This window comes from Salvelinus alpinus, chromosome 4 (assembly GCF_045679555.1).
Source record: "Salvelinus alpinus chromosome 4, SLU_Salpinus.1, whole genome shotgun sequence".
NCBI classification, from domain to species: domain Eukaryota; kingdom Metazoa; phylum Chordata; class Actinopteri; order Salmoniformes; family Salmonidae; genus Salvelinus; species Salvelinus alpinus.
In genome coordinates, this window is record NC_092089.1 from 47,228,198 (window position 1) to 47,256,016 (window position 27,819).

At 43.2% G+C, this 27,819-nt stretch overlaps 1 protein-coding gene across 1 annotated transcript in view; it reads right to left on the reverse strand.

Annotated features, from left to right (window-relative positions):
- LOC139573764 (zinc finger protein 385D-like) overlaps positions 1–27,409 on the reverse strand; it is a 42,770-nt gene extending 15,361 nt beyond the window's left edge. Inside the window, exons 1-2 of the mRNA XM_071397599.1 lie at positions 27,019–27,409; positions 19,340–19,485 (exon numbers count right to left, since the gene is read on the reverse strand). Of these exons, the coding sequence (XP_071253700.1) occupies positions 19,340–19,485; positions 27,019–27,040 (168 nt within the window). The 5' untranslated portion in view covers positions 27,041–27,409. The remainder of the gene's footprint in view (positions 1–19,339; positions 19,486–27,018) is intronic.
- Between the last annotated feature and the right edge of the window lie 410 nt (positions 27,410–27,819).

A 27,819-nucleotide genomic window follows, 5' to 3' on the forward strand; every position in this document is an offset into this window, starting at 1 on the left:
AGTGATGGTTGCTGATAATGGGCCTCTGTACGCCTATGTAGATATTCCATTCAAAATCAGCCGTTTCCAGCTACAATGGTCATTTACAACATTAACCATGTCTACACTGTATTTCTGATCAATTTGATGTTATTTAAATGGACAAAAAATTAGCTTTTCTTTCAAAAACAAGGACATTTCTAAGTGACCCCAAACTTTTGAACGATAGTGTATATAGACGGGTTAGCTGACAATGTCACAAAAACGATGCACGCGCGTCCACAGCAGAAGTCTGTGTGTTGTATTGATTCTGGACCGTCAGATAGCTAGCAACAATGACAAGAAGCTGCAAAAATTTGCTAGCTAGCTAACCAACTACTGTAACGATGTATTTGAGTGTACAACGAGTGACAATAAGTGACAATATGTTTTCAATAAAGATTTGGAGAGGAAATATAGTTTTCATGTTGTCAACACTCCTTTGATTTTAAGCCAACCCTGCCTGTTGTGCTCCACAGTTACGCACGCATCGGTTTATTGCTAAGTATCCCACCTGTCTATAGATCTAGATCTATAGGGCTGTAACCATACTGTTAAAAGGGAACATTCTATAAGAACATAATTGGATTAACGCAATCATAAAACGTTTACACAAGTTTGTGAGTAGAGCTATACTGTGGGTGCATTGAAGAAACAGGTGTGTTATGCAACATTCTTCCATTGTAAATCTCACCCAAGTTTTGGAGAGAAGATGACACATGAACCTGGCACAGGTCCCTGGCATTGAAAGCTTCAGTACGGATACATTAGCTACAGCCTGCTGGGAAATAGGCTAATATGGAGGACTGGAAACGTATCGAGTGTGAGAAACATCTGTGCCACGGAAAAAGGATGACCTTCTACTTAAAACACGCACTGGGCTTGAGTGTCAGAAATACCATCACAGTCAGTGTCAAATGAATATTAGGCTATGTAGACTTAGAATAATACACAATACACCAAGGTTACTAGGGAAGTACTTCACACAAGTAACCTTGGTGTGTTTCGGTGTATATTCAGTGTATGTTCACATAGCCTCATCACATAACGTTCACAGAACTCTCTTCTCGATCTACTGTATAAAATCTGTCCATTACACAGTCCTCCACCACTCAGCTGCACACTCAGCTGCAGTCTAAGGCTCCGTACACACTCCGGTTGTACAACTGATGTACAACGTATTTGCACAATGGTGATACAACCTGATAGAGTTTGTCTGCAAAACATTTTTTACGGTGTCTCCACAGCGCTTGTGTAATTATTTTGATTGTATCACAACCGTTTATCTCTGTTGTATCACAACCGTTTAAACAAATGTGTTGTAAATCAGTTCACACTTGAGTGTGAACAGGGCCTTAGCCGGCACAGCTGGATTCCTAGCGACACATCATTCCTCCATCAGACTCTCCCATCAGCCACCCACTGCGCCACATACTCCACAGAGAACCTCCTGCTGGGAGCCGGCTCCAATTGAGATATCTCCCCATCCACACACACGTCTTCATGCTAAGTCACACGCCTGCTATCAAAGCCCACGGAAGTGTAGTTTTCCCTATTTTATTCTCTCCGAGCGAGTGTCTCCTTTCATTCATGTGTCCTCTGTGATTCATGCTGATGTGTTGGGGAGATGTCGGGGGACCATCACCCCTGACGATAGAGGAATAACCAGGCTGTTTAATGGATACTATCTGACAGCCGACAGCAGCCTGTCTGTCGGACACTTCAGTGCGCCGGCCGTGAGACCGGTTCACTCAGAGCAGAAGATAATGCAACAAGACTAGACAGTGATGAGACGAGGTGGCAGTGTATGGGTGGGTGACTTTCACTTCCCAACTGTGATAAACTGGACAAACACAACACTGAGCACTATTTTTGTTAATTTATCAACATGATATTTTCTATATGCCCATACAACGCCCACACATCACTGCATAAAACATGAGGTCAAATGAATCCATAGATCAGCCTTTTTGCAAAGTGTCACAATTATAATAAGAATTATAGTATTTTGTGTTCTTATACATTTAGTAAAAGATTGTGGCCAGCAGCTCAAATGCTGCCCAGTTACATATTCTTTATGTGGTCTCGTAGTTTACTGTTTAGGATTCCACCACTGCAGTAATGTGACGGCATCAGAGAGAGAGAGAATGAGAATGAGAGAGAGTGGGAGAGAGCGAGAGGGAATGACTGGTCAACACACGGAGCCAGCCCCCACCGTGTGGTCTGAATGTTCCATTCACGGCCGCCACGCACGCTTACCATTAACTAAAGTGGTATGAATGACCTGTCAAAATTAATCCTCCCTCCTATGCGTTTCCCAATTACCTCGCTGCCTAGGCCAGTCAGTTATCAGCAGACATGCCGCTATAGATTGTTGCCACACCAAAACATTTGCAAGTCAAATGCGGGGGACGCTCATAACTTATAATGAGAAACAACAAGCTTCCCAGGTGTTAATAAAAACGCAGACCCTTATCACATGAGAGGAAGTTGAGAGGGGAAGAGAGGAAGCAATGATGTCTGAGGGGTGAGCAGAGTGTCTGCTGTAAACTGAGTGCACTACTAGTGGTTTTATCCCCTAAAGATGCTGAAAGAGATAGACTGAGATAGAGAAAGATCAATCCATTTCCCCCCCTGTCTCAGTACAACTGTTAAACTTTGAGTTCTTTTTCGTAATCACATACTGTGAGAAGTGAATATGTTTGGTGTGATATGGATTTGTTTGCAACAGGAGGAGAGAGAGGGAGAATGAGAGAGAAAAGAGAGAGACGAGAAGGAATTTCCCCATAGTGTACTTGAGTGGGTCACTGGATAGGAAAATTCACAGTGACCGTGAGTAGAATGAAACTCATAGAATCTTGATTCAATTTAATATTCTAATAGGATTATTATTCCGTTAGTACAGATCTATTTGATCTTCTTCAAAGTGTTAACTTGGCTCAAAAAGCCCCAGGGAACAGTCTGTTTTCTTTCTATTGCTGCACTTGTTTATCTCTCCTCCTTGGGGTTGAAGCATCCCAAACTGAAAGGGATTCACGTGTGTTTCTTCATCATGTATAGAGGAAAATAGGTCTAGTGGATCTCAGTGGAATTTGTGTGTGTTCTGTACTTGTGTGTGTGTGTGTGTGTGTGTGTGTGTGTGTGTGTGTGTGTGTGTGTGTGTGTGTGTGTGTGTGTGTGTGTGTGTGTGTGTGTGTGTGTGTTTATCATTACTATGCAAAGGGGCAGTAGCACTACTGAGCTCTTCAATTGGGCTTCTTATTCAATATACCACACAGAAGGCTGGAGTGGGGGTTCATTATGCATATTGCTCCTGTGGATATTGCTGCTTTTTAAAGGGTTATAAGGGGTTTGGGATTCTATAAAATGATTTAAGTTTCATGCTGTTGTTCCCCTTGATGCAGGCACTTAGTCAGTAACGCTAAATAAGAGTGCTAAATGATTAAAATGTAAGTAGTTAGCGCGAGAGTGAGAGAGAGAGAGAGATAGAGAGAGACTGAATGGACTACTTTCGACGAACACAGAGCAAGCACAAGGACAATTCTATCTCTCCCTCTATTTCTCCTCTCTCCTTATAACCCCTTCTTTCTCCCCCCCTCTCTCTGCTCTTTTTCTCCAATGTGCCTCTCGTTCCACTTATCTATCCCCCTGCTTTCTGCTTCTTGTCTCAGATTGTATTTTCTCCAGTATGAGTGGTACTTTAGCATTTTCCCATCGGTCTCCACCGCTGACCCCTCTCACACCATCAAGATCTGTTAGGATGAAATATTGAACTACGGTGTCTCCTCTGCTCTCCAGAGCCACCTGGCTGCCTCACACTGTCCCCGACCTGCTCAGATGAAAATGTAACACCTTAACCCTTAACCCCTGCCCCACCCACCCCTTGCCTCAGAACAAAGCACATCTGAGCTCCATCAAATTGTCCTTATCCGTAGTGCTGTCACGCGTGACATGATATAAAAGCCATAACACCTAAAAAAAAGTTACTTCAAACGTTATGAAACAACGCTTAGATAGGGGTTGAATACATTTAACTGCACCCCCCCCCCCCCCCCCCACATCTTATTTGAATGAATCCATCTACAACAGCAATGCAATGTCTTCACAGGTCTTGAGCCAAACTCACCACAATAAAAAGGTGTATACATTCCAATATACATCACAATTCATCTGTGTACCGTAGAGGTCAAGTTGATGTGGTTCGATCGTGTTTTGCTAATTTCTTCCATAACCCGATTTCTAATCGATCAATCTATCAAACCTCTCTGGCAACACCCCACTGGATCGAGGGGAGTTATTCTCTCGTGACATGGTACAATGAAATCTAAGATGAAACAATGTATCTTCTCATAATATTATACTATGAATATCAAACAAGGACAATATTCATGATAATGAAAGAAAAACCGACATTGCATTTGAATTCCTCTTTTCCAAATCAATGCCCTGAAATAGAGAAATGCATGGCTTACCTGCAAACACAGAATATAATAATGGTGAACACTTTAATACCAATGAATTCAAGGGTTTTACACACATGCCTACACTGATTGAAGCAGTGCTGGCCCTTGGCATACTGTAAGCTACATAGGCGGTCGCCTAAGCAAAGGTTTCCCAAACTCGGTCCCGGGGCCCCCTCTGGGTGCACGCATTGTTTTTTTCCCTAGCACTACACATCTAATTCAAATAATCAAAGCTTGATGGTGAGATGGTTATTTGAATCAGCTATGTAGTGCTAGGGCAGAAACCAAAACGTGCACCCAGAGAGGGCCCCAGGACCGAGTTTGGGAAACCCTGCTTAGGCGACTCTGGCCTAGGCCCTTACTGTTGAGAGTTAGAATAGTGGAATACACCATTTCTAAGTTTAGTGGTGCATCAAGCAGTTTTCCTCTTCTTACTGACAGTCAAATCAAATCAAATGTTATTGGTCACATACACATGGTTAGCAGATGTTATTGCGAGTGTGGCGAAATGCTTGTGCTTCTAGTTCCGACCGTGCAGCAATATCTAACAAGTGAAATCTAACAATTCAGCAACAAAAACCTAATACACACACATCTAAGTAAGGAATGGAATAAGAATGTATAAATATATGGATGAGCAATGTCAGAGGGGCATAGGCCAAGATGCAATAGATAGTATAGAATACAATCTATACAAACGAGATGAGTAATGCAAGATATGTAAACATTGTTAAAGTGGCATTATTAAAGTGTTCCATTTATTATTATTAAAGTGGCCAATGATGTCAAGTCTGTATATAGACAGCAGCCTCTCTGTGCTAGTGATGGCTGTTTAACAGTCTGATGGCCTTGAGCCAGAAGCTGTTTTCAGTCTCTCGCTCCCAGCTTCGATGCACCTGTGCTGACCTCGCCTTTTGGATGATAGAGGGGTGAACATGCAATGGCTCGGGTGGTTGTTGTCCTTGGTTATCTTTTTGGCCTTCCTGTGACATCGGGTGCTGTAGGTGTCCTGGAGGGCAGATAGTTTGCCCCCGATGATGCGTTGTGCAGACCGAACCCCCCTCTGGAGAGCCCTGCGTTTGTGGGCGGTGCATTTTCCGTACCAGGCGGTGATACAGCCCGACAGGATCCTCTCAATTGTGCATCTGTAAAAGTTTGTGAAGGTTTTAGGCGACAAGCCAAAATTCTTCAAACTCCTGAGGTTGAAGAGGCGTTGTTGTGCCTTCTTCACCACACTGTCTGTGTGGGTGGACCATTTCAGTTTGTCAGTGATATGTACGCAGAGGAACTTAAAACTGTTTCCTGAAGTCCACGATCATCTCCTGTGTTTTGTTGACGTTGAGTGAGGGGTTATTTTCCTGACACCACACTCCGAGAGTCCTCACCTCCTCCCTGTAGGCTGTCTCATCGTTGTTGGTAATCAAGCTTACTACTGTTGTGTCATCTGCAAACTTGATGATTGAGTTGGAGGCGTGCATGTCCACGCAGTCATGGGTGAACAGGGAGTACAGGAGGGGGCTGAGTGTAACAGTTTAACTTTATTCCGTCCCTCGCCCCGACGCGAACCAGGGACCCTCTGCACACATCAACAACAGTCACCCACAAAGTATCGTTACCCATCGCTCCACAAAAGCCGCGGCCTTTGCAGAGCAATGGGAACCACTACTTCAAGGTCTCAAAGCGAGTGACGTCACCGATTGAAACGCAATTAGCGCGCACCACCGCTAACTAGCTAGCCATTTCACATCGGTTACATGAGCACGCACCTTTGTGGGGCCCCAGTGTTGAGGATCAAGTGGAGATGTTGTTTCCTACCTTCACCACCTGGTGGCGGCCCGTCAGGAAGTCCAGGACCCAATTGCACAGGGCGGGGTTGAGACCCAGGGCCTCAAGCTTAATGATGAGCTTGGAGAGTACTATGGTGTTGAATGCTTATGCTATAGTCAATGAACAGCATTCTTACATAGGTGTTCCTCTTGCCCAGATGGGATAGGGCAGTGTGCAGTGTGATGGCGATTGCATCGTCTGTGGACGTATTGGGGCGGAACGCAAATTCTGGGTCTAGGGTGACAGGTAAGGTGGCGGTGATGTGATCCTTGACTAGTCTCTCAAAGCACTTCATGATGACAGAAGTGAGTGCTACGTGGCAATAGTCCTTTAGTTCAGTTACCTTTGCATTCTTGGGTACAGGAACAATGGTGGCCATCTTGAAGCATGTGGGGACAGCAGACTGGGATAGGGGTTAATTGAATATGTCCGTAAACACACCAGCCAGCTGGCCTGCGCATGCTCTGAGGACGTCTGGGCCGACAGCCTTGCGGGGGTTAACACGTTTAAATGTCTTACTCACGTCGGCCATAGAGAAGGAGAGCCCACAGTCCTTGGTAGCTGGCCGCGTCGTTGGCACTGTGTTATCCTAAAAGCGGGCAAAGAACGTGTTTAGCTTGTCTGGCAGCAAGACGTCGGTCTCGGCGACGTGGCTGGTTTTCCTTTTGTGGTCCGTGATTGTCTGTAGACCCTGCCACATGCGTCTCGTGTCTGAGCCGTTGAATTGCGACTTCACTTTGTCCCGATATTGACATTTTGCCTGTTTGATTGCCTTGTGGAGGGATCGACTACTCTGTTTAGTATTCTGCCATATTCCCCGTCACCTTGCCGTGGTTAAATGCGGTGGTTCGTGCTTTCAGTTTTATGCAGATGCTGCCATCTATTCATGGTTTCTGGTTAGGGTAGGTTTTAATAGTCACAGTGGGTATAACATCTCCTATACACTTCTTGATAAACTCAGTGACCGTTTCGTTAGCCCACGTTAGCTAATATTTTTTAGATTGGTAAGTCAGTCGACCCAGCTATCTAAACTTGTAGTAATCATGGCTGAATTACCAACAGCACGAAGGGCCTAGGGTGTCCAGGGGCACTGACCTCCAGGAGGCCTGGTATTGTAGCAGTCTGTTTGTATGTAGCTTGCACTTCAATGGCATCCCTCAAAGAGATTTTATTTTATCTTTCCAACCAGGCAAAGCACTATGAAGGCACTACTGATCTCGACAAGAGGCGCAACATTCGCAGGGGGCAAAGAAATTCACAAATTCACAATTCCGGGTGAATGTTAAGCAGCTAACTTTTTCAAAAACCATTTCCATCTAATTATTTGGTCATCTACATGTTGCTAGCAAAACATGTAGTTATATACAGTATCTGTCATATTGATGTATCTAGCTATAATTAACCCTGATCAATCAAATGGATAGGTGTAAGCAATTATGATAATTACAACTGCACTTAACTAGGTGTCTTTGCTAGACAGACACATACAGACAGACAGCTGGGCAAGTGAAATAACCTTTTGTTTATCAATCACATTTGATTATATCTGAAATTATTGTGATTTCAATGAATGTCATATCAGAGAGCACACAGTGTTTCAATTTGTGACTTTGTGCTAAAAGGTCAGTACCTGTCTAGCCTGCCAGAAGTTTGAGAGGGTGAAGACTGTGGCGCCAGAGTTGAAGCCTGTCATGACGCTAGCCCTTTCAGTGAATTGTCTAGCGGAGATGTGAACAACCCCCCTTCTCTTGTTAGGAGGGGAGGGTGGGGGGGGGGGGGGGGGGGGCAGTTTTACAACTTTACAACCACGTTCTAAATTCCATGCAGAGACTCTTGTCTCCCTGACCATGCAATATGGGAGAGAGAGGGTCACAGTAGAACAAAGGAACTCTCTTGCCAAATTCTACTACATCCCAGAATTTGAGAATTAAACAATAAATATTCTTATTTTGGAGAATGTGTAAGCGGTTGGTGGAGAAGCCAGCTACAACCCGGTCCGTTTTGTTTCATGTTTGTGACCTCATGAAAGACAATACAGCCACATTACCCTAACTCTGTTTATACGGGTTCCTCAGTTACGAGGCTTGCATCTAATTCTTGTATAAAATGAATGAGTAAAGATGAAACTATTAGCGAAATGATGAAATGTGATGTTAACCTTTAAAATGAGAGAATTGGCCTTCCACATAAAGTTTAGCTAAGTCAGTAGCCACGCCCAAGTGAATAGACATTGGTTGGAAATTATGAATCAACCCCTTTTCCACTCTTGAATAAAAGCCTCCTTGACAAAAAGTCACCTCAGTTACAAATAATGGGAGGACATATCCTCCACGTTGAAGACGGCTAATTTCAACTATATAGGCCAGATGAAGGAAAAAGGAAACCACACACTGCTCTTGATAGTATCACCGATATTAAATAAGCCGTGGACACGGAGCTACAGCGGGACGCGGTAATTAACCTCTCCAAAAAAGACCTTACTGACGCTCAAGTCTCAGTCTTATCTAAGGGCCTCTCTTTTGTACCTACATGTACAGATAAACCATTCGATACGAAAGTAGATCTGTTTAAATTCTTTCGCAAGATTAAACTTAAGCATGTGTTTTCGCAAAACACTGATTCGGGCCTAGTAACACATCAAGGAACTGGCACCCATTTTAAGCCCAAAAGCAAATTCTGTCCTATGGTTAACAACTCCTCGATTAATACCTATTGTAGGTTAGTCGAACAAGAAGCCATGTCAGTATATACAAGACAAACAAAACATATTCAGAAGAATCTCACTAGAACAGAAGAACTGGCACTCAAAGAATTAATGAAAGATTCATCTTTGGTTATAAAACCTGCAGACAAGGGTGGTGCTGTGGTTGTTTTAGACTATGACAAATATAAAGAAGAAATTCAGAGACAACTCAGCAATGAACGTTTCTATAGAAAACTGAGTGTTGATCCCACACAGGTGTTCCAAAGGGATATTTGCTCTAATTTGGAGCAAGCCCTATTAAACAACCTTATCTCAAAACCTGAATATGAATATCCTTGTTGCAAATGTGCCATACGTCCATGCTTATACATTTTACCGAAATTACACAAACCTAAAACACAACAAGGCAACTATCCAGGCAGACCAGTGGTTGCAGGAATAGACTCAATGCTAGAGCCATTGTCAAACTTTGTAGACTCTTTTATTAAATCTCATGTGCAATCATTGCCATCATATGTAAAGGACTCTATAGACTTCATAAACAAGATCTCACCAATAACGGGTTTAAAAGAAGACTGTATTTTGGTCACATTAGATGTCGAGAGTCTTTATACCAGCATTCCCCATGTGGGGGGGCTGGCAGCACTAGCACACTATTTGGGAGACAGAGATACTAATGAATATCCACCAACAAACTTCATTCTAGAGTTGGCTGAATATGTTTTGACGTACAACTATTTCAGGTTTGATGATGAATACTATCTCCAAACTAATGGAACATCGATGGGCTCTACATTTGCTCCGAGCTATGCCAACCTCTATATGGGTCTTTTTGAAGAACGTTTTGTTAATAATGAAAACGAGAATCCATTTTTGAATAAAGTCCTTAAGTGGTATCGATATATTGATGACATTTTTTGTATATGGGTAGGAACTGAAGAAGAACTGTCAGACTTTATGGCACTACTCAATGACATTGACCCCAATCTCAAATTCACTATTGAACGTGACACTAAACGTGTTCATTATCTCGATATGTGGATTGAGAAATCAAATGGAACCTTGTTTACAAGTCTATATAGAAAAGAAACGGACAGAAATACTCTATTACAGGGTGACAGCTTCCACCCTGAGCCATTAAAAAGAGGACTTCCAAGAAGCCAATTTTTTAGACTGCGCCGTATATGCCACTCCACAGAGGATTATCTAGAAAAAGCAGCGGAGATGCGCATGAGGTTTCTAAAAAGAGGCTATTCGTCACAATGTGTGGATGAAGCTCATAACTTGGCATTGGAAAAAACACGAGATGAACTGCTACAAAAAAGACCCGCTAAAGCTACAGAACACTCCGTAATGTTCACAACTACATATACTTTGAATTCGCGAAAAGTGGGAGAGGTGGTCAAGAAACACTGGCATATTTTATCATCGGACCCAGCTTTGCCGGCTGAATTTAAATATCCACCACGTATTGTGTATAGGAGAGGTCGCAATTTACGCGATAAATTGGTTCATGCCAACTGCCAGCCACTTAAGAAAATTAGCCAAGCACTTTTACGCCCTCTACCAAATGGTAGCTATAAATGCAGAGGATGCGCACAGTGCAACAATATGATGAAGTGTCAATATTTCTGTCACCCACACACAGGAAAAAGGTTCCAAATAAATGACATTATTACGTGTTCCACCACCCATGTTATTTACATTATTAAATGTCCATGTGGGCTCTGTTATGTCGGTAAAACCACCCGCTCTCTCAAACAGAGAATTAGTGAACATAAAAGTTCAATCAGGAGAAACGACAGGGATTATCCAGTCGCTGTACATTTCAATGACATGAAGCATGACATTTCCACCTTTAGATTTTGTGGCATAGAGAAAGTTAAGATATCAGACAGGGGAGGTGATATTAATAATACTCTGAGTAAAAGAGAATGTTTTTGGATTTTCACCCTCCAGACATTGTTTCCAAAAGGACTTAATGATGAAATGCCTTTGTATGTTATGCTGTGAATTGGAACATGAAATGTGTGTCTCTTGTAGATTATTCTGACGTTTTTCATATGATGTACCCAATGACTAATGAACTTGCTATGTCCTCATTGAGATTATACAGAAGTGTTCAATACGCCTTATTTATACACTTTTGTAATATTTATGAAATGCACATTGTTATATTTGGTAGCACTTATTTATTTTCCTTTGCCTCCAACCCCCTTCGATGTGTAGAACGGATGTGGGTGGGGCCAGGTCTACATAAGGGTGCAACTTTCAAAAAATCCCAAAAGCTCTGACGAAGGCCGTGTGGCCGATACGTAAGCTTATTTAATATCGGTGATACTATCAAGAGCAGTGTGCGGTTTCCTTTTTCCTTCATCTTGTTCAATTGTTGCCATGCACCTGCAAATAAGATTGCTCAGATGTGCGAGTGCCTTTTTGAATTTGTATAACTATATAGGCCAGGAAACGTGAGAGCTTGCTCCACACGTGAAATGGTATGAACTCTGAACTATTGATCACCTAAAGAAGAAGCGCATACTAAACTAGCATATATCAGACTGCAGCTGAACGTATGCACAAATCCAGTACGAGAACACTGACCGACGAGGAAGCATCTCCAGAGTGAGATGAACCTCTCAGACCACGTGAACCTCTCAAACGATGAAACGGAAGATTCCTCAAAGGACGATGGCGACATTGACTGGGAAAACCAGAGCCTCACATCACCAGCTCAACTCTTGAAGCCAGCTTCACGTAAATACAATGCATTGCTTTTCCGAATGAGCGATCGTTAGCGGCATATGTATTTATGTGAGAATAGCTTCCCAGGTCTGATAGAGACCCATGGTCCTTAGTTTTCCTTCCAAAACCCCCTTCTCTTCTCTCTGAATCTATTGTGTTATAACCAAACTGTTTTTGTTTAGTCCACTAGGGACGGTATTTACTGTATAATGTTATTATGTATTGTATATTCTGTAATTGTTTAATTACTTAGTAAATAAATAATTGAGCCAATTTGTGTACGGATTACTCATAAGTAAAGGCTGGGTTTGTGCAGATAACCAAGAATTTTATGACGTTCAGATGAGACTGATATTTGGTAAAGAATAATTCATGACTGATTGACTGCTATTGATATAAAAGATCTTCAGATCTTTAGGAGTGGATTCGGGAGATAGACACTCTATATAAACTAATGCTTCTGTGGTGCCCCAGGTTATTAATGGTTTAACTGTTGCATGGTTTAATTCAATCACAAAATCAATTACACGTTAGGTAATCAATTTGAAAATAGCATGTCATCTCATTAAAGAAGTCAGAGACACGACAAGCCCATCAAAGTTGTTTCACCATGATCAGTAAGTGTAACAATACAATTTTTGCCCTGATAAGTTGTTTTGTAATGCTTGCTTTATTTATTATAGTGTGTGTGTGTGTGTGTGTGTGTGTGTGCGTGTGCGTGTGCGTGTGCGTGTGCGTGTGCGTGTGCGTGTGCGTGTGCGTGTGCGTGTGCGTGTGCGTGTGTGTGTGTGTTAGTATTCTTACAAATATGAAAATCTGCATACTGCATTACACAGATACGGGTAAGAATAAAATTATCTTCTCTCTAACACTCTAAATGTTAGGGGTGTACTTAATCGGACCCTTCACAAAATCCAGGAATGGCAACAGCTGTTGTCTGACAGCGACCGATCACTTCACCAAGTGGGTGGAAGCAATATCCATTAAGGTCAGTAAAGGAAGAGAATGTGCTTAACTCTAAATTCCTTCTGTAACCTATTAAAAACGGTGCTTGGAACCAAAAATAGATTTTTGTTTTGTATGATACCAATCAAGAACGAGACTGGCGAGGCCACCTCAAGGTGATGATGGACATCTTCAACACCCACAGTTCTCCTGAGGCCATCTTGAGTGAAACAAGGTACGGATGTTATTGGTTATATTCGGGTTTTTTTAATTGTATTTGATGGTACATAAGACATATTTCAATATCTTACATTGTCAATAGATATCCCTTTCCTACCCCCTTCTTCAGGTTTTGGATGAACGGACCAACCAGACCCTCAAGATTGCCATGGGCAAATCCCTTGACGGTACCAGGAACGGTGGGAGGACAACCTGAAGGTAATTCTCTTTGCACACAACAGCAGCGTCCAGGCCTCCACAGAGTACTCGCCGATCGCCTGATGTACGGACGGTAGCGGCAGCTGTTGACTGAGGTAAACAATGCAATAGTACTGTATATACAATTATTGCATATACTGTAGTCTTTAAAATTTGTGATTGACTTAGTGTTATTTGTCTATTGCTATTTTTGTATAACATACTTTCAGATCACTGAAACTCCACCTGATGTGGTGGAAGTTGTCGAACCAGATCAGAACGCCTTCGAGGACCACCTTCAGGCACGGGCTGAGAAGGATGTGGAGGCAAATGACTTGGTTCGGAAGAAGGACGGAAGGAAGACGAGACCTGGGAAACCTCGCTGCTCTTTCGCTCCTAGCTGGGGTCACCATCTGTTAAGGTGAATATAAAAATCTCAGATAATAACTATTTGCATTTGCACACAAAATAACCTGACGCAGATTTTTTCTCTTTGTCTTCCTAGAGTTACCTCGGTGGAAGCCAACAATCTTCTCCAGTTGGAGTGGTTGGACGGTCGACCACTGAAAGCCTACACTTTGGTGAAGCCCATGAGACAAAGTATGTTAAGCTTTGGTTGACATTTGAGAAAGCTTATAAAAATGTACCTCCTTCATTTACCTCTCCGAATGACTATACAACTATCGATTATCGATACCCAGGAGGTATCTCACCCAACAGAGCCATTGAGTTTGTATCAGTCTGATTCTCTGTGCTCTGAGTCGGAGGGGGACCAGCTTGAGGGGGACCAGCTTGAGGTAGGTTATACCTTCAAAAACTGTTTAAAATTACATTTCTTCCATTTATAACACTGCACTAATCCATCACATTAAATGTAACCTGTGTGTTTGCTTGTTTATGTCTCTGTCTCCGACCCTGTTCCCTTTACTCTGCTCCTGTTCTCCAGGACCTAGGGGTTCTGCCTAACACCCAAACGTGGATTTACCGGATGTCCTCCCTTACCAACCACCCTCCAACTATTCATTACATCTACGGCTACTGTTGTTGTCATTATCTGTTAAGAAAGTGTTCTTGCTTCATCATACTGGGCACATAATACACTAGCACTGCAAACACTCAGAACAAAGAGAGCAGCAGTGCCTGGACTTTGAAGTCTCCCTCTTCAAGTCCCCCTTCCGAGATTGGCTGCCTGTTGAGAACAAGTGACAGGTAGAACCTCCCATCCACACAGCACCCACTTCCTCTCTATTCCACACACATGAGAATTCAGTATTTCAGTCTATGACTGCCATGTGAGTGTTCCAAAAAATCTGGTGAAAATAAATGAATGACACAACTGAACCAAAAAAAGATTAAAGTTTATATATTTAAATCTTAAAATATTGCCAGGTTGGTTTTCACAGCTGTTTCACAAGGTGTTTGTTGTTGTAAATTTTAAGGTATCCCTAGTTCAACATTATTCATTGTTGTATCCTGGGACCTACAATAGGTACATATATATTCAACCACAAGGGTGTACTAATGAACTATGCGAGATAGATAGATATATTTTTATCATAATAGAGGACTACTGAAATAATATTATTTCAGTGTGGATAAGGGACGGGCAGCTTAAAATAAAAACATGCCAACCAGACAAGCCAGTGTATGAATCAAACATATTTGCATATGAATGGAGTGTAAATTAGCTGACTTTGTTATCTGTAAGGTAAGTAACATTGTGTCAAGCAGATTACAAGTTTTTTTGTTGCTATTTCAGAAACGTAGCAATGTTTAAGACATGGATTTCAATTAGCTTCAAAACTGCACAAATTTCTTTCCACCCCATGGCAAAATATATAGAATTGCAGGAAATTATCTGTAGAACTGCACATTTTTCTCTCCGCCTCATGGCAAAACGAGTAGAATTGCATGAAATGTGCTATAAAATTCCTAAGTTTTCTCTCAGCTCCATGGCAAAATGTGTAGAATTGCAGGAAATTTACTTTAAAACTAAATCTAATTCTAAAACTACTTTTGCCCGCGAGGTGGAGGGGCCTCCCAACAGATTCTCGCCTATGGCCCTCAAAAGGTTAAGGCCGGCCCTGAAGTGATATGGTCATTTTTTTTCTGTGAATGCAAGGAATTATATCTTTTGAAGTTTGTAATACTACTGAGCTCTAGATATTGTAGTTTGTGTACAAATCAGAGGATGTTTCAGAGTCTCAGGGGGATAACCGTGGAGGAAGATTTAAATACATATCATAAACATTTCACATAACAGCGGAAGGGAAGTATAAATGTTCACAGAATCCCAGCTCGAAGTAGGGTGTGGCAAAAGACCACAAAACATCTCCTACGATAGGCACGTTCAGCCCTCTAGCCGCTCTAGGCTAACAATCTAAACGATGATGTAGTCTTGAAAGATTGTCAGTCTCGTAAATCCACTGGGTCAACCTTGTCTCGGTGTGAAAATATTTTCTCTGCTAAATCTTTCCCGGGGACCGTACATGGCAAGTGTGCTTAACATTAGGGAACAATCAGTGTCGCAGGTGCAAACTGCTTGCGTGACTCCCCAGCTGTTTCTGGTTTAGCAGTGAAACATGGTACCGTGCAGACCTGAACCTCACGCACACATCCCCACAATGGGCAGATGCCTCTACCTGGGGTGTGAGAAAGAGCAGTTGGGTAATACACAGAAAACAGCTGAACATCTTAAAATTGCCAGATGAACAGTTTAAGATTGATATATTGTCACCTTTTCTTATTCATCTTGGCCCACTTTAAGAGCAACTAATAATGCAACAGAATCACGTTTCCTTCTTATGAAAGACTTTGAACTCAAGGGTTCATTGGTTGATCCACTATAAATCAACCTGTGTATCATAGACTATTGGGGCTACATAGACCCTTGAATGCACTATAACACATACAGTACAGTAGGATTTCTTGTCAACTTTTTCACACAACATTTTACAACGTACATAATTGTCCCATCTAAATCAATTTTGTGAATATCCTACTTTGGAGAAATCTTGAGACGAGAGAAAGCACTACAAAATAAGTGAACAATTATGAACAATACTTTGCCAGGCAAGCTGCTGGCACAGAGCATCCCCATAAAGAATTGGCTTTAGCTCCACAGTTTATCTCTGCATTCCTACTGAGAGAGCTCTGCTGGCCGCTACCCAGGGGAGTGAAATGTTATCGTGGGAGAAACCGTCAAGAGAGCGCTCGCCACATAAAGCTACTGTTAGGGGCAGAGGTTAAAAAGCACCGAGTGCTAACTGATAGCAACCATTGCAATAACCATATAGTCTGTATTTACATCAGGTGGAATTTGCAAGGGCGCACCACCAGGGTGGTCCTTATCCCCACTGTGTTCTCGTCTTTGGTGTTTCAGCTGCTATCCTTCTGGGAATACAATTTACAGAATCTATCAGCTGTTACGAGACTTCCGTAAATCAAATAAAAATCTTCAAATAGTCTCCGCCCTTTGTTCTTTTTTGAAATCACGCAGCGCTCCTCCGCTATCATTTATCATCCAAAGCAAGAACAGATAAAGCCGTATGCTTATACGCAAGTGCATTTGAAACCTACATTTCCATTACTGGTATTGATAGAATAATTTACTTTTAGAGGGGGGGTTGAAATGGGTTGTGATGCTTGAGGGACTCCTGGCTGAAACCCATGTGTCATTCTCAGTCCGGGACTACAAAGCAATTTTCCAACCTGCAGATCGGTAAGAAGGAATCAATAACTCACATTCCTGATTACTCTACAGAGGAAATATAGTTTGTATTGTTTCTTCAAGACAAATGTAGGCCCCTGGCAAGATACATGGTATTTTCAGCGGTGAAGAAAGCCCCCTTAACTGGAAACTACTTTTCCCATTCACTCCTTTCATTACACCCCCAAACCAACACCTGTCTGTGCTGAGTGTTGAGCTCTAACTCTTTTTATTTGGTTTGTTTCTGTTCTTTCACTCTGGCCAGCTCAATATCACTACTGCAGTTGCTGTAATCTAAAGTTCTACACCTATTTCACAGTTGGTTTCACCTTAGCCGTGAACGGCCTTCCTGCTCTGTTGTTTCTTTGTCTACAAAAACAATATTTCTCATCCTGACAAATAAACCTAATGTTTTCTAGGAAATGCAGAGAGGAGATTCTACAAACCAATTCTTTCTAACATAAAATACTGCAGCACAATGCCCAGAATTTAATATGCAAAGGAAATTAGCGGGGTGTTGCACAGCTTCTATACAGCAAATGAGTCAAAAAACATGTATTATGTCATATATTATATATACACTGTCATATTACACAAGGACACATTTCTATATTATGAGAAGTATCACAGCCCAAGAAGAAGGAATAGCAACCAAGGAGGAGTATAACAAAACATCGAGAAAAGATTCCTGCTATCCCTTCAGGGGAAACGTATCCTGATGATGTCAGTCACATACTGTATTACAAAACAACATTGACTGAGAGCTGCAAGGAGACTGGAATCTATCTCATCAGATGCAGGTGTGGTCATGGACGTAACTCCCCGGGTCTGGAAAGAAGGTGGAAAATGTATCTGCTGAATATCATGCCAGAACACTGACACTTTATTACACCGGAGTAGATTAACGGAAAACTGTAGTCATCATCGTAGTCTATATGATTCTTTTGTACTTTGCGAATCAGAGTGCATAAATGTTTATTGTGCCCTAGAGGCGCATAAGCAAAACTGACATTATATCTGATAAAACTGCTACCTTTCCAATAGCTGATGATGGTAAGTAGCTTCAGCTAAACCTTGTATAGTACATTTAATAACATCCAATACCTCTCTATTTACACTGGAAATCATTGCATGATTAGCACACATGTTATTGACCCACTTCATCAATCATTTGATTGAATTGATCCCTTCTTTCTGATGAAGGGCATTAACGGTCGAAACGTCACGATTTGAACTCAAATTAAACCAATAAAGCATTGAGTTTTCAATTGTGAGTTAGAGTCGCGCCTCTTCCTTCAAAACATTGAATTGATCCCACTCGCAACAATGCTGTGAAACCTCTTCACACAAAACTAACCATGGATCATTTCAAATGGACACACACATAAAAAAGCGTTCCATCCCACATGCAAGAAACAGACATCACCACTTTGTTATGTCCCTGAAACCAAACCAATACAAAATATATGCAAGTGTAAGCAGCACAACCAAACATGGAACAATAACTTGTGCATAAACACTTTTATAGCGCTGTTGATCGTGCCAACGCTAGCTTTTACAATCACCCTACATTCATTCTGCCAGTGATTAAACGTCAAGGGCACAGAGAAAGAAGAGAGAGAGAGAGTGCGAGAGAGAGTGTGAGAGAGAGAAATGGAGAGTGCATGGGAGAGGTGATTACCCCATGTTAATCCAGTATCAGCTTTCCGTGATTTGGAGGCTTCCCAGTACATTACTCATTATATGCTGAAAGGTCTGTTAAATGCAGATTAGAGGGTGAGAAGAGGAATGGAGGCAAAATTTGAACTTTCTCACGAAATCCATTCCTGATACTATCTGGCTTTCAACTGGACTACCCAAGCCTTGTTCCGTAATGATGTCCCCACTTGTCTCCTGTGCTTTCCTGCAGCTGTGCTCCATATTTCTGGTTCTGTTTCAAGCAGACTTTAAATTGAGCTATCCCCCGTAATTCAAAGGCAAAAAGCTCAAGCCGTAGACTTTTATCTGTCAAATATTTTCCACTAGTCATCATTTTGTGATGATTTTGCTAAATTCAAACCTGATGAGGCCACATACAGTATTTGCCTGTAATTTATATCTGCGTACAAAGAAAACAGTACAAGAGAATACAGTCAACTTCTACAATAAGTGCACATTGGATATGTGTGAAGTCTGTTCATATACAATGTATTTAACGAGTCCCAATTCCAATATATTCTTTTAAATTACCCTGGTTGACTGCCTGCTCTGGTTTAGTGCACACATTTACGACTGTCCTATATCATTGTTTACATCAGCAGCTGAAATTATTGGAAATGTATGGTCAAATGTTTGAAAGAGGCTCACACTTCAAAAGACAAATCACATGCCCTCTAACATGAATGTCATCACACTAAATCTAAATCATTGCACCAACGATATCAGATACCATACTTTATGACCTTAGCCAGACCTAACCAGGATCGTAATGCCCAATGACCTGAGCTGACCCTTATTACATGACCCGGGACTTACCGTGCCGAAGCCGGGGAAGAGGCTGACTGCTGAGGCCGTATCCAGGGGAAACGGGAGCTGGAACTGCTTCATGCCCAGAGACTGCTGGATGGTGGGTAGAGCAGGACGTATCAGCGTCGACAGGAGGACATTTTGACATGCATTACCTGTAGAGGAGAAGAAAGAGAATGGGCCTTGTTCGATGGTCTGTGCTGTGGTGGTTCTCAGTTAAACAAGAGTATGATATTATGAGCAAAATTTAAAATGTCTCATAGACCAAACCACCAAAAAAGTAAGATTCAAATGAGATTAAATATGAGAGCACTTGTATCTGGGGGGCTCCCGACTGTATTTGGGAGGCTCCCGAGTGGCACAGCGGTCTAAGGCACTGCATCTCAGTGCAAGAGGCATCACTACAGTCCCTGGTTTGAATCCAGGTTGTATCACATCTGGCCGTGATTGGGAGTCCCATAGGGCGGCGCACAATTGGCCCAGCGTCGTCCGGGGTAGGCCGTCATTGTAAATAAGAATTTGTTCTTAACTGTCTTGCCTAGTTAAATAAAATATTTAAAAAATCTGATATTGGTCTGCCTTCTCTAACTATGGTGACCTCTCTTCTAATGAAAACAAGGCCTCTGGACTGAGTCTGAACAAGTTATAGATAAACCGAGACAATTCAGACATAGCCTACAGAGACAAATACAGTATGATGTTAATTGGATCATGGGAATGCCATGTCAGCCTTATCCAGTTGTATTTGACTCTTTAATAATCCTTCTCATCAGCACTGTTTAAAGCTGCAATCAATATATGGAGCTTTTTGGGTGACCCGACCAAATTCACATAGAAATAAATGTAAGTTATAAATCTGTCATTCTTATTGAAACCAAGTCTAAGAGGCAGATATGTTCTATGTGCACTATTTCTATGCTTCCCGTTCTTAAGTTTTGATTTTGAGTCTTCTACTTTCGGTTTAGTACACCAGCTTCAAACAGCTGAAAATACAATATTTTTGGTCATGGAAAATACATTTCACAGCGGTTTTGATGGTACAATGATTCTCTACACTATAGTTGCTTGTTTTGCCAGAGAAACTGAAATTAGGCGAACTATTCGAATTTTAGCAACCAGGAAAGGGCGAAGCGTTTTCTGCATAGTGCATCTTTAAGAGAGAAATGTCTTAATGCTGAAACCATCCTCTTAATTACAAATATGAAATGAGTGCAATGGACCAGACAGATCAATAACTAAGAAGATTCAATAACAAGGGGTGCAAAACTGTCTGGAAAAACCAAAGTAAATACTTTTATTGTCATCTACATGAGAGAAGCCAGAGTGGGCTTTATAAGCCATGAATTACAACCATCAGAGCCTTTCTTCAACACCAGGGGATTAGAAAGCAGCTTTCCAAAACATTAGGAACTAAAGAAAGCCATTCCGTACCCATTAATTAGAACCAGGGATGACTTTTACCACAGCACATTTAACAACATGACGAACTCAGAGCCAGCATGACTAAAAGCGCAGATACCATATCAAAACACCGGCTTGAGACAAATAAAAACGATGTTTGCCACATCAAGTCCCCAGGCGATGGTAAGGGTGAATAAAAAGAAACAGTTGTAAAAAGGAAAGAGGGAGAGAGAGGGAGGGAAACCACAAGTCTTTTTTTCCCTCCGCTCGGAGGAGCACTGCCATCTGTTGGAAAGCAGCAAATGCTGATGCTCATTTGGAGACACGTCCCAGTTCTCCTCTAACAAAGCATGTCCTTCTGCAGCCATCATCCCTGCAGGATCCTCCACTGACATGTTGCCTGACGTCACCGTGGAAACACGTTGCAGACAAGCCAGATTGCCGAGCAGAAATGTAACGTGCAGTTAAAACAGCCTATTAAAACAACCAGAACTGTACTCTGGTTGAGGAGTGAGGAGTGAGCTACAGTATCCATTGTGGTGTTTCAAATATAAACGTGTCCATAGAAAAAAGGAAAGAATGGATCTGGTTGTGATGGAATTGTTATACAGTAAATGTTTGCACTTACAAGAGGCACATAGGAGTCCAACATCTCAGCTCTTCTGAATGACAAAAAGCGAACAAATTACATCGGTCAATATTTGAGCCAATCTTTTAGTCTCCCCTAACAGAGTGCAGTAACTCAAAAAACAATTTCCCCATTTCAGGATGGCGTACTGAGACAAGACACTTTAACCTCATGCGTTCATTTTCACTTCCTCCGTTCCGAAGGATAACAAAGCAACACTGATCTCCCAACATGCACAAACACACAAGGAGACGTTCCATCTTTTAACACAGCCTCATGTAAGGCTAGTGTTTCAACTCCCTGACCTGAACATTATATTGGCTCATGGCTCATTGTAGTATTAAGAGTGGAGCTTGTAGCCTTGAGCAAGTCCTGTCTCTAGGTATGAGACTCTCTAGCTGTGTATAATACACTCTTAGAAAAAGGGTTCTTCAGCTGTTCCCACAGGAGAACCCTTTTTGGTTCCAGGTAGAACCCTTTTGGGTTCCAGGTAGAACCCTTTTGGGTTCCAGGTAGAACCCTCTCTGAAAACGGTCCTATATTGAAACCCAAAATAGGTTCTACCTGGAACCAAAGGGTTCTCCTATGGGGAGTGTGCAAGTGTGTTTTCATGTGGTGTGTTTTGAAACATGTGTAAAATAGATATGTGTGCTGCTCATAAATACATGTAAACGTGTACTCGTAAGTTTGTTTAATGTGTATCTGTCAACGTGTTGTGCGTCACGCGTCTTTTCATACATGCCTGTGCATGTGGGCGCCTTGCATATCGGCCCTCTTAAAAATGTCTTTATCTGGGACTAAAATCCTGCGGCAGTGTGTCGAGCGAGAGTAAAGATGTCTGAAGGACACAGACTAACGTGAATAATTAATCGTCTTCCACTGCACTCTCCAACCTCCACCTCTCCTGGTCCTGATCCCGACTGCTCTCCGATAAGATCTGTCCAAAGGGCCGAGATTCCACACAGCCGGAAAACTGCTGTCATGGATTATAGAATGTACGATGCAACGGTCTACTATTTCACAGAGCAAATATAAATCCAATTATTGGGAAATATGAGTTCAACTGCGTGTCAAAAACATTAATATCCTGATGATGTCTATTCAGATGTGTTTCACAGCATTGTGTTCTTAGGGGCTGTCTGATTGTAATTCCATGACCATATAATTACACTCAGGATCAATCACTGTAATTAAGATGCAGGGGTTACAGTGCTTTCACCCCATTTACAAAAACAACAAAGCATGTAGAAACATTGAAATCTCCTATTAATCAATAACATTTGAAGATTGGTCAGTTAGAAACACATTTATGCCAATATACCCCTAGGCTACATGTTTGTATCCATTTCACTAAGCTCTCCGCTGCATTGCTAACAGTTAGCATTTAGCTCCGGGCTCAGACTAGAATAGCCTGGCTAACACTAGAACCCCACCCTCCCAACGTAACCCGCTCTGTTGTCATGACTTTCGCGGTGTAACCTCTAATAAACACAGCTGTCTCGGAGTTTGATCCAACAATCACTTCCACTGTGCTCTGTAATCTGAGGTTAACCAAAGAGATGTTTACGTGCTCTTAAACTCCAACCGCCAGGCCAGATACACCAGATACGTGCTCTGGGCCTCCAACTCAACACTAATCCCTTTTATGATTACAGCTCACACTAGGAGACATTACTCCTGCTGAGTTACTGTCTTTTCATTGGCCTTCTTCATCCATTTGGTTCATGAAGAGGGTTATTTGCATAGGGGGCACAGGGGTATTCTCCCCCTTGATTTTTGTTTCTTTTTTCCCATCGGAAATTCTAAGGGATCAAATTCGTAGGGATTTGTAGAAGTATTATGTGACATGAGAATTTATATCATTCAAAATGCATATTCAAAAAGTTTTCAACCAAAAACATCTTTGAGGAAAACCACAAACTTGGATTTGTATTCTAAAAGTATTCTATCACTGACACAACAGCTAATTTAGCTTTGTTTATAGTTTAACATATTATGCAAACTATATTAATATCTTCATCCACAAATGCTTAAGCAACGCACGTTCTCCACAACCAAAACCTAACAAGCTTCCTTCCTCCCTTTTCCTCCATTATGCAATGACTGTCACGCCCTGACCACAGAGAGCCTTTTATATTCTCTATTTTGGTTAGGTCGGGGTGTGACTAGGGGGGGTGTTGTATCTAGGGTGTTTGTTTCTATGTTGGCCTGGTATGGTTCCCAATCAGAGGCAGCTGTTTATCGTTGTCTCTGATTGGGAATCATATTTAGGCAGCCATTTCACCACTGGTTTTTGTGGGATCTTGTTTGTGTTTAGTTGCCTGTGAGCACTCCATGACTTCACGTTTCGTTTGCTGTTTTTTATTTTTGTGAGTTTCCTTTATTAAACATGTGGAACCCAAATCACGCTGCACGTTGGTCTGAGTATATTTCCAGTTCGTACAACGATCGTGACAGAAGATCCCACCACAACAGGACCTAGCAGCGTGCCCGGGAAGAGAAGGTATATATAAAGGAGGAGAAGACATCCTGGACTTGGTAGGAAATTATGGCTGGAGACGAAAGCCTTCCGTGGAAGCAGACGCAGGGAGAGAAGGGAGAACAGCCCCACAACATTTGGGGGGGGTGGCACATGGGGTGGTCGGCGGAGCCGAGGAATGAGCCAGAGACCGTCAGGGAGTCGAAGGAGGATCTCGATGAAAGATTCCGGCGAGAGGTGGTGGCGATGAGAGTGCTGCAGCGTGGGCGTGCTGAGGAGCGTGACACCAGTCCGGTGTCATTTACACCAGTTTCACGCATCTGGGCTCCAGTGCACCTCCCCAGTCCGTACGTCCTGTCTTTCCTCCATGTACTCGCCCTGAAGTGTGTGTCACCATTCCGGTACAATTTGTGCAGGCCCTACGCAAGAGGTCTCCAGTGCGCCTCCACAGCCCAGTACGTCCTGCGCCAGCTCCCCGCTCTCACCGTGCGGAGTGTGTCATCATTCCGGCACCATCTGTGCCAGCTCTACGCACCAGGCCTCAAGTGCGCCTCCACAGCCCAGTACGTCCTGTGCCTCCTCCTCGCACTCTCCCTGAAGTGCGTGTCCCCAGTCCAGTATGTCCTGTGCCTGCTCCTCGCACTCTCCCTCAAGAGCGCCTTCCCAGTCAGGTACGTCCTGTACCTGCTCCCCGCACTCGCCCTGAAGTGCGTGTCACCAGTCCGGTGCCACCTGTGCCGGCCCCACGCATCAGGCCTCCAGTGCGCCTCCCCAGTCCAGAGCGTCAGGCGACGGTCCCCAGTCCAGAGCTTCCAGCGACGGTCCCCAGTCCAGAGCTTCCGGCGACGGTTCACAGTCCAGAGCTTCCGGCCACGTTTCACAGTCCGGAACCTCCAACGACGGTCCACAGTCCGGAACCTCCTGAGACCGTCCATGGTCCGGAACCTCCTGCGATGGTCCACGGTCCGGAACCTCCTGCGACAGTCCACAGGCCAGAACCTCCAGCTCCAGGGCAGGAGCCTTCCTCTGTGCCGATGCCCAGTCCGAGCACGGCGTCCAGTCCAGCTCCATGGCAGGAGCCTTCCTCTGCGCCGATATCCAGTCCAGGCACGGCATCCAGTCCAGCTCCATGGCAGGAGCCTTCCTCTGCGCCGATATCCAGTACAGGCACGGCATCCAGTCCCGCTCCATGGGAGGAGCCTTCCTCTGCGCCGGTGCCCAGTCCAGGCATGGCAGTCAACTCAGCTCCATGGCCGGAGCCTTCTTCGGCGCCGGTGCCCAGTCCGGGTGCAGCGTACAACCCAGCTCCATGGCCGAACCCGTGGTCTCGGCCGCCACCGACACTAGTCACCCCCCCTACCCTCCCCAGTTGGTTTCAGGTTTTGCGGCCGAAGTCCGGAGACCTTTGGGGGGGAGGGGGGTGTAATGTCACGCCCTGACCATAGAGAGCCTTTTTATTCTCTATTTTGGTTAGGTCGGGGTGTGACTAGGGGGGGTGTTGTATCTAGGGTGTTTGTTTCTATGTTGGCCTGGTATGGTTCCCAATCAGAGGCTGCTGTTTATCGATGATGGCATTAGGCATTAGTACAAGAACAAAATAATTCCAGACATAATATACTTTTGATTATTTTATTCACAATGCACTTCTTGTACATTTGACAAAAGTGACAAAACTGCGTTTCAACACCATATCGTCACTACCGACAGGCTACCCCTGTCTCTAGGTGGGCCTGTGTGTTGACTAAAGCTGATGAGTCACGAGGCTGAGCCGGCACCAGGGAGGTGACTCCACAGACCAAGGACACCAGACCAGTCACGTCCCCACTACATCAAAACTCCTTGCCCTTCAATGTACACAGAGGGCTAATGTCAACAGTATGCATATCAGTACAGGAGAGATTGACTGCATCAATTCTTGTTTCTGTGAGAAATATTATTGTGTAGAAAATTCCAAATGGTCTGTATAATCAACTTACATATAGCTCTGACAGACATACTTACCCCAGCAGACATGCCACCAGGGGTCTCTTTAAAGTAACCAAATCCAGAATGAATTCAAGGCAACACAGTATTATATAGATCCATGATCATATAGAGCCAATAACTCCCTTCTATCAAAATATTCAAGCAAACAAATAAAACAACACGCACAGCACTTAGGCTTTGAGGCATATGTATATGTACTGATGTGTGTGTAACTGTCAGTAATGTGTGTACTATTCTTCTTATTCTCAGTGTGTCGTTCAGTCCTTGAGCTGTTCTTTTCTACTGATATTCTGTATTACGTCATGTTTTATGTTTTGTGTGGACCCCAGGAAGAGTAGCTGCTGCTTCAGCGACAGCTAATGGTGATCCGAATAAGATACAACAACAAAAAATACTCCTGTGGCTGAACACCTGCCAGACAACCAGCAGTCACAGGTCTCTGAGAGCTAATACATCACACCTGACACACATCCTACATCATAACCTCTTTCCTAAAGGACACATTAACAGTCTGCTCACAATGTCACCTGGCTCCAAAACAAAAACTCTCTGTAACACTTTACTTAAAGCCCGCAGGTGTAATGCATTGTAATGCAGTTATAATGCATTATAAGTCTTGTCATCAGCATGATGTATAATGAACCCCTTATGATGTCAGAATCTCACTCTATAAGGTTTGCAGTGTAATTTGCTGCGGCAAGAATCAATGCAATTATTCATCTAACGTGAGAATGTAAGCCAGCGATGTGAAGAGCACTTGAAAGGAAAGCACTCCTGCTTTAAGTCTGCCTAAGCCTCTCATCAAACACGAATCTAATGGAAGAAGTCTAATTCCTTCATTTCTCAAACTATTCTAGACAGCATATCAAGCGGCTCTCAAAGCCGACCGTGAGCTAGCTTTGTCCTTCTTTGAATTCCTTCGCTATAAACACATCAGCGAGAGTCTATAAAACATGTGAGATGAAATCCAAACCTTGGACTTTCAACCCCACACATGGATCTAGTCTGGCAGGATGGATCATGGCTAGGGGGAATAGACACGGTGCCTAGGGCTTATCCAACCGTGTCAAATCTAGTAAGTGTGGAACTTCACACTTTCCTTCCTTTTACGTTAACCAAACCATCCGCTCCATCTCTGAAGATGATGTATGCACTGCTAATGCCACACAAACACACGCACACACACAAACTCACCGAAAAACATGCTGCTCTCCATGACTCCTTAGACATAGGGGTCTGTATGTCCTCTCGGATGCCCTGCCAGGTTGTGTGTGTCCATGGGCAGCAGCCTGGGCATGTCTCACACACTCTTTATGTGTGTTTGTGTGAGTGTGTGTGTGTGCAGCTCTGTAGTCCGTCTCTCTGTCTGCGTGTCGTGTCTGCAGCCGTTACCGTGCAAAGCCGGCACCCTCCTCTCACAGTGGTCTGTGTCCCCCTCCTTCGTCTCTCTCGCTCTCTCTTTCTCTCCACACACTGCTCTCTCTCTCGTCTTGCTGGTTCTGCCGGTCTCTCCTCCCCTCTTTTCTCCTCCCGTCCTCCTGTACAATCTCCTCTCTACTCTACTTGAGCGCTGGCCCTTCTGCGTGCTTCTCTTCTCTCCAAGGTGTCTATCTACATTTTCCAGCTACAGCCTCGCTCTCTCTCTCTGGGTTTCTTCTCTGTCCGTCTCTTCTTTGTGTAAAACTCTCCCTGTCGCCTCTCTCACACTTTCTATATATCTTTCCCTCCTTTTCTCTCCTTTTAATAACTTTCTTTCTTTACTTCTTTCTTTAACTACCTATCTTCCTCTGTTCTCTGTTCTCTCTTCCTCTGTCTGTTTTCTTACTCTCTCTCTCTCTCTCTCTCTCTCTCTCTCTCTCTCTCTCTCTCTCTCTCTCTCTCTCTCTCTCTCTCTCTCTCTCTCTCTCTCTCTCTCTCTCTCTCTCTCTCTCTCTCTCTCGCTCTCTCTCTGTAATCTGACTCCTGGAGCTGGGCTGATATTAGTGCTGTTGGTGT